The 13,754-nt window shown below is 50.0% G+C and overlaps 1 protein-coding gene across 1 annotated transcript; it reads right to left on the reverse strand.

Annotated features, from left to right (window-relative positions):
* Positions 1–12,265: 12,265 nt before the first annotated feature.
* Positions 12,266–13,252, reverse strand: LOC124673168 (tuliposide A-converting enzyme 1, chloroplastic-like). Its single transcript, XM_047209294.1, has one exon. The coding sequence runs from the start codon at positions 13,250–13,252 to the stop codon at positions 12,266–12,268; it is 987 nt and encodes a 328-aa protein (XP_047065250.1).
* Positions 13,253–13,754: the final 502 nt, after the last annotated feature.

Here is a 13,754-nt window from a genome sequence, read left to right on the forward strand (position 1 = left end):
GTTTTCAAGGGTCAAGAGAGGAGGATGATATACTATGATCAAGAAGAGTGAAAAGTCTAAGCTTGGGGATGCCCCCGTGGTTCACCCCTGCATATTTTAAGAAGACTCAAGCGTCTAAGCTTGGGGATGCCCAAGGCATCCCCTTCTTCATTGACAACTTATCAGGTTTCTTCTCTTGAAACTATATTTTTATTCGGTCACATCTTATGTACTTTACTTGGAGCGTCTGTGTGCTTTTATTTTTGTTTTGTTATTTTCATTCTCTGAATAAAATGCTTGTGTGGGAGAGAGACACGCTCCGCTGGTTCATATGAACACATGTGTTCTTAGCTTTATCTTTAATGTTCATGGCGAAGGTTGAAACTACTTCGTTAATTGTTATATGGTTGGAATCGGGAAATGCTACATGTAGTAATTCTAAAATGTCTTGAATAATTTGATACTTGGCAATTGTTGTGCTCATGTTTAAGCTCTTGCATCATATACTTTGCACCCATTAATGAAGAAGTACATAGAGCTTGCTAAAATTTGGTTTGCATATTTGGTCTCTCTAAAGTCTAGATAATTTCTAGTATTGAGTTTTGAACAACAAGGAAGACGGTGTAGAGTCTTATAATGTTTACAATATGTCTTTTATGTGAGTTTTGCTGCACCGGTTCATCCTTGTGTTTGTTTCAAATAACCTTGCTAGCCTAAACCTTGTATCGAGAGGGAATACTTCTCATGCATCCAAAATCCTTGAGCCAACCACTATGCCATTTGTGTCCACCATACCTACCTACTACATGGTATTTCTTCGCCATTCCAAAGTAAATTGCTTGAGTGCTATCTTTAAATTTCCATCATTCGCCTTTGCAATATATAGCTCATGGGACAAAATAGCCTTAAAAACTATTGTGGTATTGAATATGTACTTATGCACTTTATCTCTTATTAAGTTGCTTGTTGTGCGATAACCATGCTCCTGGGGACGCCATCAACTCTTTGTTGAATATCATGTGAGTTGCTATGCATGTCCATCTTGTCTGAAGTAAGGGAGATTTACCACTCATTTAATTATTAGAGCATGCATACTGTTAGAGAAGAACATTGGGCCGCTAACTAAAGCCATGAATCATGGTGGAAGTTTCAGTTTTGGACATATATCCTCAATCTCATATGAGAACATTAATTGTTGCTACATGCTTATGCATTAAAGAGGAGTCCATTATATGTTGTCTATGTTGTCCCGGTATGGATGTCTAAGTTGAGAATAATCAAAAGCGAGAAATCCAAATGCGAGCTTTCTCCTTAGACCTTTGTACAGGCGGCATAGAGGTACCCCTTTGTGACACTTGGTTAAAACATGTGTATTGCGATGATAATCCCGGTAATCCAAGCTAATTAGGACAAGGTGCGGGCACTATTAGTATACTATGCACGAGGCTTGCAACTTGTAAGATATAATTTACATGATACATATGCTTTATTACTACCGTTGACAAAATTGTTTCTTGTTTTCAAAACCAAAGCTCTAGCACAAATATAGAAATCAATGCTTCCCCTCGCGAAGGGCCTTTCTTTTACTTTTATGTTCAGTCAGTTCACCTATCTCTCTCCACCTCAAGAAGCAAACACTTGTGTGAACTGTGCATTGATTCCTACATACTTGCATATTGCATTTGTTATATTACTCTATGTTGACAATTATCCATGAGATATACATGTTACAAGTTGAAAGCAACCGCTGAAACTTAATCTTCCTTTATGTTGCTTCAATACCTTTTACTTTGAATTATTGCTTTATGAGTTAACTCTTATGCAAGACTTATTGATGCTTGTCTTGAAAGTACTATTCATGAAAAGTCTTTGCTTTATGATTCATTTGTTTACTCATGTCATTACCATTGTTTTGATCGCTGCATTCATTACATATGCTTACAATAGTATGATCAAGGTTATGATAGCATGTCACTCCGAAATTATCTTTGTTATCGTTTACTCGCTCGGGACGAGCAGGAACTAAGCTTGGGGATGCTGATACGTCTCCGACGTATCGATAATTTCTTATGTTCCATGCCACATTATTGATGATATCTACATGTTTTATGCATACTGTATGTCATATTTATGCGTTTTCCGGAACTAACCTATTGACGAGATGCCGAAGGGCCGCTTGTCGTTTTCTGCTGTTTTTGGTTCCAGAAATCCTAGTAAGGAAATATTCTCGGAATTGGACGAAATCAATGCCTAGCATCCTATTTTTCAACGAAGCTTCCAGAACACACGAGAGCCACCAGAGGGGAGCCCTAGTGGGCCCAGATGATAGGGCGGCGTGGCCAGGGCCTGGGCCGCGCCCCCCTGTTGTGTCACCGCCTCGTCGACCTTCCGACTCCGCCTCTTCGCCTATATAAAGGTCCCTGACCTAAAACCTCGAGACGGAAAAGCCACGGTACGAGAAACCTTCCAGAGCCGCCGCCATCGTGAAGCCAAGATCTGGGGGATAGGAGTCTCTGTTCCGGCACGCCGCCGGGACGGGGAAGTGCCCCCGGAAGGCTTCTCCATCGACACCACCGCCATCTTCATCAACGCTGCTGTCTCCCATGAGGAGGGAGTAGTTCTCCATCGAGGCTCGGGGCTGTACCGGTAGCTATGTGGTTAATCTCTCTCCTATGTGCTTCAATACAATAATCTCATGAGCCGCCTTACATGATTGAGATTCATATGATGATGCTTGTAATCTAGATGTCATTATGCTAGTCAAGTGGGTTTTACTTATGTGATCTCCGGAGACTCCTTGTCCCACGTGTGTAAAGGTGACAAGTGTGTGCACCGTGTGGGTCTCTTAGGCTATATTTCACGGAATACTTATTCACCGTTATGAATGGTATAGTGAAGTGCGTATTTATATCTCTTTATGATTGCAATGTGTTTTGTATCACAATATATCCGTGTGCTACTCTAGTGATGTTATTAAAGTAGTTTATTCCTCCCGCACGGTGTAATGGTGACGAGTGTGTGCATCGTGTAGTACTTGGCGTAGGCTATGATTGTGATCTCTTGTAGATTATGAAGTTAACTATTGCTATGATAGTATTGATGTGATCTATTCCTCCTTTCGTAGTGTGAAGGTGACGAGTGTGCATGCTATGTTAGTACTTGGTTTGGTTATGTTGATCTGTTATGCACTCTAAGGTTATTTAAATATGAACATTGAATATTGTGGAGCTTGTTAACTCCGGCATTGAGGGTTCGTGTAATCCTACACAGTTAGTGGTGTTCATCATCCAACAAGAGGGTGTAGAGTCTAGCATCTATCTATTTATTCTGTTATGTGATCAATATTGAGAGTGTCCACTAGTGAAAGTATGATCCCTAGGCCTTGTTCCTAAATATCGCTATCGCTGCTTGTTTACTTGTTTTACCGCATCTTTACTTCCCGCAATATTACTACCATCAACCGCACGCCAGACAAGCACTTTTCTGGCGCCGTTACTACTGCTCATATTCATTCATACCACTTGTATTTCACTATCTCTTCGCCGAACTAGTGCACCTATTAGGTGTGTTGGGGACACAAGAGACTTCTTGCTTTGTGGTTGCAGGGTTGCATGAGAGGGATACCTTTGACCTCTTCCTCCCTGAGTTCGATAAACCTTGGGTGATCCACTTAAGGGAAACTTGCTGCTGTTCTACAAACCTCTGCTCTTGGAGGCCCAACACTGTCTACAAGAATAGAAGCACCCGTAGACATCAGGGGGCGCGAGGAGGAGGAGGAGAGCGGCGCGCGGCTGCTGGCGGCGGTGCGAGGTGGAGGGGAGCTCGAGAGAGGTGGAGGTGGCGGCGGCGTGAGGTGGAGGGGGGTCCGGGGAGGGCGGCGGGCGGCGGGGAGGTTGTTGCCGGCGGCGGGGAGCGTGGAGGCCGGCGGGGGAGGAGCAGAGAAGGGAGGGGAGCGTGGCGGCGCGCGGGGGAGAAGCTCAGGCGGTGGAGGAGCAGAGATGGGCGCGCGGGGGAGTGGGTCGGGCTCGGGCGCGTGGTCCGGCTCGACCCTTGGTGTGTCCGTGCCCACTCCCTATGCCGAGGGCCACGGCTATGCCGACGGCAGCCCTCGGCATAGGCCCCCTTTTTTTCTTTTTCAATTTATTTTCTATTTTAAATTTTATTAATGTCAATTATATTTATTAAATTATATATGTCCATGCAAAAAAAAATTAATCTTCTACATTCTCAAGCTATGCGCATAAATATTTTTGCCATATCTTAACTTAATATTCGCCCCGGTAGACGAAACCCTAATCCGGGAGCCCCGCAGATCTACCCCTTTGACCGGCCTCCGATAACAGTTCAACTATGGACTTTTCTCTTACTTTGTGTTGTGTTAGGTCATCGGAACATGTAGTACCAATAATTACCCTATCCTACATCACTATTCCCTCCGGTAGACAAAACCCTAATACGGTAGCCCCGCAGATCTACCCCTTTGACCGACCTCCGATGACAGCTGACCCATGGACTTTTCTCTTCCTTTGTGTTGTGTTAGGTCATCGGAACATGTAGTATCAATAGTTACCCTGTCGGCGCATCAATATTCCCACCAGTAGAAGAAACCCTAATCTGGGAGCCCCGCAGATCTACCCCTTTGACTGCATCCCATCGGGGGTCCCCCGGTGGGCATATGCCTCCATTTGAGCTTGGTTAGGCCATAGGTACATGTGGAAACAAGGATCATCCCATATGATCTCAAGTTTCTCTCCGGTTCACCTCCGAGGGAGTTCCCCCCTATACATGCAGAATCTGCCTAAGTGTAGGAACCCCCTGTCCGAGAAGCCGGACACACCTGGGGGGTAGCCTTGGATATAAAAACCATCTCAAATCACTTTTGTGCATTCCATGTGGACACACACAAGTTTTGGGGCCATTCCCTAGATCTGATGCTCGATTTCCGACGAAACCCTAGTTCTGTTGACCGCGCGGTCTACCCCTTTGACTGCATCCAATCGGGGGTCCCCCGGTGGGAATATGCCTCCATTTGAGCTTGTTTAGGTCATAGGTACATGTGGAAACAAGGATCATCCCATATGATCTCAAGTTTCTCTCCGGTTCACCTCCGAGGGAGTTCCCCCCTATACATGCATAATCTGCCTAAGTGTAGTAACCCCCTGTCCGAGAAGCCGGACACACCTAGGGGTAGCCTTGGATATAAAACCATCTCAAATCACTTTTGTGCATTCCATGTGGACACACACAAGTTTTGGGGCCATTCCCTAGATCCGATGCTCGATTTCCGACGAAACCCTAGTTCTGTTGACCGCGCGGTCTACCCCTTTGACTGCATCCAATCGGGGGTCCCCCGGTGGGCATATGCCTCCATTTGAGCTTTGTTAGGTCATAGGTACATGTGGAAACAAGGATCATCCCATATGATCTCAAGTTTCTCTCCGGTTCACCTCCGAGGGAGTTCCCCCCTATACATGCAGAATCTGCCTAAGTGTAGGAACCCCCTGTCCGAGAAGCTGGACACACCTGGGGGGTAGCCTTGGATATAAAAACCATCTCAAATCACTTTTGTGCATTCCATGTGGACACACACAAGTTTTGGGGCCATTCCCTAGATCTGATGCTCGATTTCCGACGAAACCCTAGTTCTGTTGACCGCGCGGTCTACCCCTTTGATTGCATCCAATCGGGGGTCCCCCGGTGGGCATATGCCTCCATTTGAGCTTGGTTAGGTCATAGGTACATGTGGAAACAAAGATCATCCCATATGATCTCAAGTTTCTCTCTGGTTCACCTCCGAGGGAGTTCCCCCCCTATACATGCATAATCTCCCTAAGTGTAGTAACCCCCTGTCCGAGAAGCCGGACACACCTGGGGGGGTAGCCTTGGATATAAAACCATCTCAAATCACTTCTGTGCATTCCATGTGGACACACACAAGTTTTGGGGCCATTCCCTAGATCCGATGCTCGATTTCCGACGAAACCCTAGTTCTGTTGACCGCGCGGTCTACCCCTTTGATCGCATCCAATCGGGGGCCCCCGGTGGGCATATGCCTCCATTTGAGCTTGGTTAGGTCATAGGTACATGTGGAAACAAGGATCATCCCATATGATCTCAAGTTTCTCTCCGGTTCACCTCCGAGGGAGTTCCCCCTATACATGCAGAATCTGCCTAAGTGTAGGAACCCCTGTCCGAGAAGCCGGACACACCGGGGGGTAGCCTTGGATATAAAACCATCTCAAATCAGTTTTGTGCATTCCATGTGGACACACACAAGTTTTGGGGCCATTCCCTAGATCCGATGCTCGATTTCCGATGAAACCCTAGTTCTGTTGACCGCGCGGTCTACCCCTTTGATCGCATCCCATCGGGGTCCCCGGTGGGCATATGCCTCCATTTGAGCTTGGTTAGGTCATAGGTACATGTGGAAACAAGGATCATCCCATATGATCTCAAGTTTCTCTCCGGTTCACCTCCGAGGGAGTTCCCCCTATACATGCATAATCTGCCTAAGTGTAGTAACCCCCTGTCCGAGAAGCCGGACACACCTGCGGGGTAGCCTTGGATATAAAACCATCTCAAATCACTTTTGTGCATTCCATGTGGACACACACAAGTTTTGGGGCCATTCCCTAGATCCGATGCTCGATTTCCGACGAAACCCTAGTTCTGTTGACCGCGCGGTCTACCCCTTTGATCGCATCCCATCGGGGTCCCCGGTGGGCATATGCCTCCATTTGAGCTTGGTTAGGTCATAGGTACATGTGGAAACAAGGATCGTCCCATATGATCTCAAGTTTCTCTCCGGTTCAACTCCGAGGGAGTTCCCCCCTATACATGCATAATCTGCCTAAGTGTAGTAACCCCCTGTCCGAGAAGCCGGACACACCTGGGGGGTAGCCTTGGATATAAAACCATCTCAAATCACTTTTGTGCATTCCATGTGGACACACACAAGTTTTGGGGCCATTCCCTAGATCCGATGCTCGATTTCCGACGAAACCCTAGTTCCGTTGACCGCGCGGTCTACCCCTTTGATCGCATCCCATCGGGGGTCCCCGGTGGGCATATGCCTCCATTTGAGCTTGGTTAGGTCATAGGTACATGTGGAAACAAGGATCATCCCATATGATCTCAAGTTTCTCTCCGGTTCACCTCCGAGGGAGTTCCCCTATACATGCATAATCCGCCTAAGTGTAGGAACCCCCGTCCGAGAAGCCGGACACACCTGGGGGGTAGCCTTGGATATAAAACCATCTCAAATCACTTTTTTGCATTCCATGTGGACACACACAAGTTTTGGGGCCATTCCCTAGATCCGATGCTCGATTTCCGACGAAACCCTAGTTTTGTTGACCGCGCGGTCTACCCCTTTGACTGCATCCCATCGGGGGTCCCCGGTGGGCATATGCCTCCATTTGAGCTTGGTTAGGTCATAGGTACATGTGGAAACAAGGATCATCCCATATGATCTCAAGTTTCTCTTTGGTTCACCTCCGAGGAGTTCCCCTATACATGCGGAATCCGCCTAAGTGTAGGAACCCCCGTCCGAGAAGCCGGACACACACGGGGGTAGCCTTGGATATAAAACCATCTCAAATCAGTTTTGTGCATTCCATGTGGACACACACAAGTTTTGGGGCCATTCCCTAGATCCGATGCTCGATTTCCGATGAAACCCTAGTTCTGTTGACCGCGCGGTCTACCCCTTTGACTTCATCCCATCGGGGTCCCCGGTGGGCATATGCCTCCATTTGAGCTTGGTTAGGTCATAGGTACATGTGGAAACAAGGATCATCCCATATGATCTCAAGTTTCTCTCCGGTTCAACTCCGAGGGAGTTCCCCCTATACATGCATAATCTGCCTAAGTGTAGTAACCCCCTGTCCGAGAAGCCGGACACACCTGGGGGGGTAGCCTTGGATATAAAACCATCTCAAATCAGTTTTGTGCATTCCATGTGGACACACACAAGTTTTGGGGCCATTCCCTAGATCCGATGCTCGATTTCCGATGAAACCCTAGTTCTGTTGACCGCGCGGTCTACCCCTTTGATCGCATCCCATCGGGGTCCCCGGTGGGCATATGCCTCCATTTGAGCTTGGTTAGGTCATAGGTACATGTGGAAACAAGGATCATCCCATATGATCTAAAGTTTCTCTCCGGTTCACCTCCGAGGGAGTTCCCCCTATACATGCAGAATCTGCCTAAGTGTAGGAACCCCCCGTCCGAGAAGCCGGACACACCTGGGGGGGGTAGCCTTGGATATAAAACCATCTCAAATCAGTTTTGTGCATTCCATGTGGACACACACAAGTTTTGGGGCCATTCCCTAGATCCGATGCTCGATTTCCGATGAAACCCTAGTTCTGTTGACCGCGCGGTCTACCCCTTTGATCGCATCCCATCGGGCGTCCCCGGTGGGCATATGCCTCCATTTGAGCTTGGTTAGGTCATAGGTACATGTGGAAACAAGGATCATCCCATATGATCTCAAGTTTCTCTCCGGTTCAACTCCGAGGAGTTCCCCCTATACATGCATAATCCGCCTAAGTGTAGGAATCCCGCCCTTTTTTCCCGCCCACCCTTTCCCGCTGCTTCTCTCCCGCCCTTTTTTCCCGCCATGATTTCCCGCCAAGTTTTCCCGCCCACCCGTTCCCGCTCATTCTCTCCCGCCAAGTTTTCCCGCCCACCCTTTCCCGCCCATTCTCTCCCCGCCAAGTTTTCCCGCCGTTTCAGCCCCTCGTCGGCCTATATATAGCCATGTCTTCTCCACTAACAGCACCAGCAACATTTCTCCCCTCATCACTTCTCTCATCCAACAGCACCACAAAATCCTCTGAGCTGAGCTGCCGCTGAGATGGCTCCTCGTCGCCGTAGCAACACGGGCTTCATCGGCGTTCGCCTGCGGCCTGCGGCGCATTTCGCGGCTGAAATCACCGCCGGTGGAACGCGTGTGTGGCTCGGCACCTTCTACATGAAGGAGGCTGCTGCCCGTGCATACGACGTTGCGGCTTGGAGGTTTGGCCGGCCGCGCCACGAAATGAACTTCCCGGAGGTAAGGTCTCTGACGGAAGCTCAGAGTCTCTCTACTGAGCCGCTACTTCGCTCACAGGGTGAAGCGCGGCGGTACAGGGCTGGCCAGCGGCGGATTGATACCACCGAGGCGGACGAGCAGTTCATGGCACGGTGGCGCGCGAGACCATCCCGGAGACGTCGAGGCAATGCGCGCATTCCGGAAGGACAAGCGGGCGTACGGAGAGAGAGAGGAGGGCGGGAAAGCGGCGAGAGGAAGGCCGAGGTTGAAGCAGAGTACGCCAAAGGAGAGGCGTCGACATGGGGGGAGAATGATGAACGGTGGTCGTGGAACCTCACAACCACCGCTTCAGAGGACACCCCTAGCGAGGATGAAGATTTCGACTTCTCTGATTAATATGTGTGTGTGTCGAGTCCGTGTGTCTAGCGGGTCATGCATCGACCCAGTGTTAAGTGCTTTGTTCATGTGTGGGTGTAGTTTCTTTAAATGTTTTGGTTTATGTGTGGGTCTAGTTCTTTAAGTGTTTTGGTTCCTGTGTGGGTTTAGTTTCTTTAAGTGTTTTGGTTCCTGTGTGTGGGTGTAGTTCTTTAAGTGTTTCGGTTCGTGTGTGGGTCTAGTACTTTAAGCGCTTTGGTATGTGTGTGGGTCTAGTTATTTAAGTGTTTTGTATCGTGTGTGGGTCTTAAGTTCTTAAATGTATCACTTTTCTCTCCGAGTTCACCTCCGAGGGAGTTCCCCCTATACATCCAGAATCGCCTAAGTGTAGGAACCCCCTGTCCGAGAAGCCGGACACACCTTGGGGGGTATCCTTGGATATAAAACCATCTCAAATCACTTTTGTGCATGGCATGTGGACACACACAAGTTTTCCAGCGATTTCGACGCTCCGGTGGTCTGTATCTTGGAAAACCCTAGGGCGAGGACCCCACAGATCTACCCCTATAGCTATCTCCGTGCGAGGGTTTACCAGTGGACTTTTTTATTTGTTTTGCTTTGTTTAGGACATATGTACATTGAAACCATAGGTTGGGCATACTTTACCATAAAATAGGCTCCGTTTGAGCCATGGCGGGGGTTTCCACATACAGATCCTGGATTTTACCAAGTGGTAGCCCATTATGCGGAAATCGTCAATGCCGGGTACATCCAAGGTTAGCCAAACCTTACATCACACGTGTACGTATATGTTAGGGGCAGATGCAAGTTTTCCAACAATTCTGACCCTCCGGTGATCTGTATCTTGGAAAACCCTAGGGCGGGACCCCGCAGATCTACCCCTAGGGTTAGGGTTAGGGTTAGGGTTATAGTTAGGGTTAGCAATGTATGTGGAAACCCTAGGGTTAGGGTTAGGGTTAGAGTTAGGGTTAGAGTTAGCGTTAGCAATGTATGTGGAAACCCTAGGGTTAGGGTTAGGGCTAGAGTTAGGGTTAGGGTTAGAGTTAGGGTTAAAGTTAGCAATGTATGTGGAAACCCTAGGGTTAGGGTTAGGGTTAGAGTTAGGGTTAGAGTTAGCGTTAGCAATGTATGTGGAAACCCTATGGGTTAGGGTTAGGGCTAGAGTTAGGGTTAGGGTTAGAGTTAGGGTTAAAGTTAGCAATGTATGCCATCTACGAATTCTTAAAAAATAGAACCATTTTTTACATAATTCATACTAGTAAATAAATAATAGAAACATAATATAAAGTAATATGAGAGAGAGAAAATAAAAATAAAATAAAAAAAACCCTATATGCCGAGGGTGGCCGTCGGCATAGGGGGGCCATGCCCTATGCCGAGGGTAGCCCTCGGCGTCTGGCTGACGCCGTGAGAGGGCGGTGCGGGTGCGAGGGGAGGTGATGGAGACCTCTACGCCGAGGGCCTGGTAGACGCCGAGGGCAGCCCTCGGCGTAGCCACCTCTACGCCGACGGCATCGGTACGCCGACGGTCGTCCTCCGGAGGTGCCCTGGCTAGGCCGTACGCCGATGGCCCCGATAAAAAGCCCTCGGCGTACGTGGTGGCCGTCGGCGTCTAGCTCCATTCCTGTAGTGTCTCCAAGTCAGCCTGTGGCGGCGGCGAGCCCCCTTCGCCTCCATCCGGCAGCCCTCCCCTATTCTTCTTCTCCTTCGAAGCGGGGAGTGAGGTCTTGGTCTAGTTGGTGTTGTGCATCCGCTGTTGACCGTGAGTCGGGTCTCCCGCTCGCTGGCCTGTGCTGGAAGGTGACGACACGCCGATGGTTAGGACCATGGGTCAACTCGTGGCTAAATCTGACCAAGGGGTCGATTTGCAGCTATGGCGGGCCTCTAAGTGCTCTTGGGCGTGGACCTCTCCAGTCTACGTGGATCTCTACAGGGTCGACTTCGTTGCAGCGTCGAGGGCTAGTGACAGTGGATGTGGGTGCTGGTGGTGAGTGTGTGTGGCAACGAGGCTGGCCTACTGTGTGTGTGCGACTCGTGCTTCGGAGGGAGTTGGGTTTGGTTGGCTCCTTGGTTTCTAGTAGCGGTTTCGTGTGGTGGACGCGGCGGCGCCTCACGACGGGTGCCATCATGCGGTGCTGGTAGGTTGTCTCGGCTATGCGGGCAGCGAGATAGCCTGCGTTGGAGGCATTCGTGGTGTACGAGTCATCGTGCTCTTACCCAGATCTTGGCATAGTCCCCGGACTAGGTCGCTATTCGGGCGTAAGCCCTGCCCAACGATGTCAATGCCAGTGACATCGACGCTCTCGTGCGTCGATTCCCTCCTTGGAGGAGTCATTTAGGATGGTGCTCTTCCACCATTGGCTCTGGGTGAAAATCGTCGGTATGGTTAGCCGGGTAGGGCAGCCACGACGCCTTGGCGCCGCTTCCTTCTTGAAGGCACTACCTTTAGGCCTTTGGTCCATGTAAACTGGTGACTGCATTGCGATTCTTGGGTTGCGACTGAGTGGCTTACAGAATGGTGGTCTTCCGTGGGGGTGTGCTCGGTTTCTCCTCTTCTTCGACGTTCCGGCTATCAGCTGCAATTTAAACTCTAGAACTACTGTTGGGGACATGCTAACTAGGTATACCATATACCACACCAGGATCTCAATTCTGGCAAGGCTAGGTGGCCCGCAGATGGTGGTAGAACCTATGGCTCAACCATTCAAACAAAATAGACAAGAAATACTACTCCCTCCATACGGTTTATAGGACAATTACACATTTCAAAAAGAAGATTAACTACAAATTTAGCCAACAAAAAATAAGATACATATATATATATATCTTATTTTTTTAGTCAACAAAAAATAACTACACTTGGCTCCGCCCTTCAGGGTTGAGGAAGGCGCCGATGGCCTTGTCCTGCGCGATGGCCTCGCTGCAGCACGGGTCGAACAGGTGGAACCTGTGCCCCTTGCCCCTCGCCTGCGATATCTCCGCCTCGCCGCGCCACCCGCCCGTCCCGAGCAGCCGGTCGTAGTAGGCTTTGCCACGGTCGCGGAGCACGTCGTCCTCGGCGACGCAAACGAGCACGCGCCCGCAGGCCAGGGCCTGGATCCCCGGCGCGCCGTCGGCGAGCGGGTTTATCAGCGGGTCGTCCTCCCCCTTGGTGTCCGGGCACGCGACGCGCCACAGCCACCCTAGCCTCTCCCGCGCCGCCCGGTCCAGGCCGTCTGAGGCCACCCCGTCGCTCCCCAGGAAGTATGGGTGGATCAAGACGAGGCCGCGGAGGGCGAGCCCTTTTTCCACGCCCGCCCGCATGGCCATGTGGTGCGCGATGTTGGCGCCGGCGCTGTCGCCGCCGAGGTAGAGGCGGGAGAAGTCGGCGTGGTCGGCCAGCCATGGCTCGTCCTCGTCGCCGCCGGCACGGTGGGAGACGACCCACGCCAGCGCCTCCCACGAGTCTGCGTACGCGGAGGGGACGGGGTGCTCGGGGGCGAGGCGGTACTCGACGGAGACGACGAGGACGTCGGCGAGCGCGGCAAACCTGCGGAGGTAGGCGTGGTAGGTGGAGTCGAAGGCGGAGCAGAGGCAGAACCCCCCGCCATGGTAGTACACGAGCACGGGGATCTTGGTCGCGTCCAGCCGGGCCCGTGGGAGGTAGACACGCACGGAGACGCGGGCGGAGATGGTGGTGTCGCGGGACGCGACGGCGACGTTGACGTCGGCGGAAGCGGCTACGAAGTCATCGGCGCCAGGATAGCGCTCCACTCGATTCCTGTAGACGCGGAGGCGGGGCATGGACTCGTAGACGATCTCGTCGTCGGCGACGGCAGGCGGTGCCATCGGTGCGGCCATAGTGTGCCCGATGACTGGTATGTGGTATGTTATGGTGTCCTGTTGTTTCGCGGATATATATGCCGGATACGTAGACTCTGGGTTGGCACCTGATTGGTTGCTTTCATTTCTCTAGTAATATAGCTAGCTAGTCAAAGATAGTTGGCGGGAAGATGGAACTGTCGAAGTTGCTTTGCTCAAACTTTTCTTGAAGCCGAAGCTTTGAATCTTTGATCGAGATAACATTGTTTAGTTATTCCGTGTGAAAACTTCTGCTGTGCAAGTTTTGCTAGGACTAGGAAGACGGGTTGGAACAAAATGAAACAGCAAAGTGAGACATTCTTTCGACTAACAACAGGTGCAGGCAGGCAATATGCAAGCACTGTTTATTTTGAAATATACTGATATGAACAGGTAACATCAAATATGGTAGGAACACATATATGTGAAGACTGTAGACCCAACCAATATGATTTTACTTATATGATGCAATATATGTACACGCTACAACCAATATGTACCG

The sequence above is a fragment of the Lolium rigidum genome, chromosome 7 (genome assembly GCF_022539505.1).
Source record: "Lolium rigidum isolate FL_2022 chromosome 7, APGP_CSIRO_Lrig_0.1, whole genome shotgun sequence".
NCBI classification, from domain to species: domain Eukaryota; kingdom Viridiplantae; phylum Streptophyta; class Magnoliopsida; order Poales; family Poaceae; genus Lolium; species Lolium rigidum.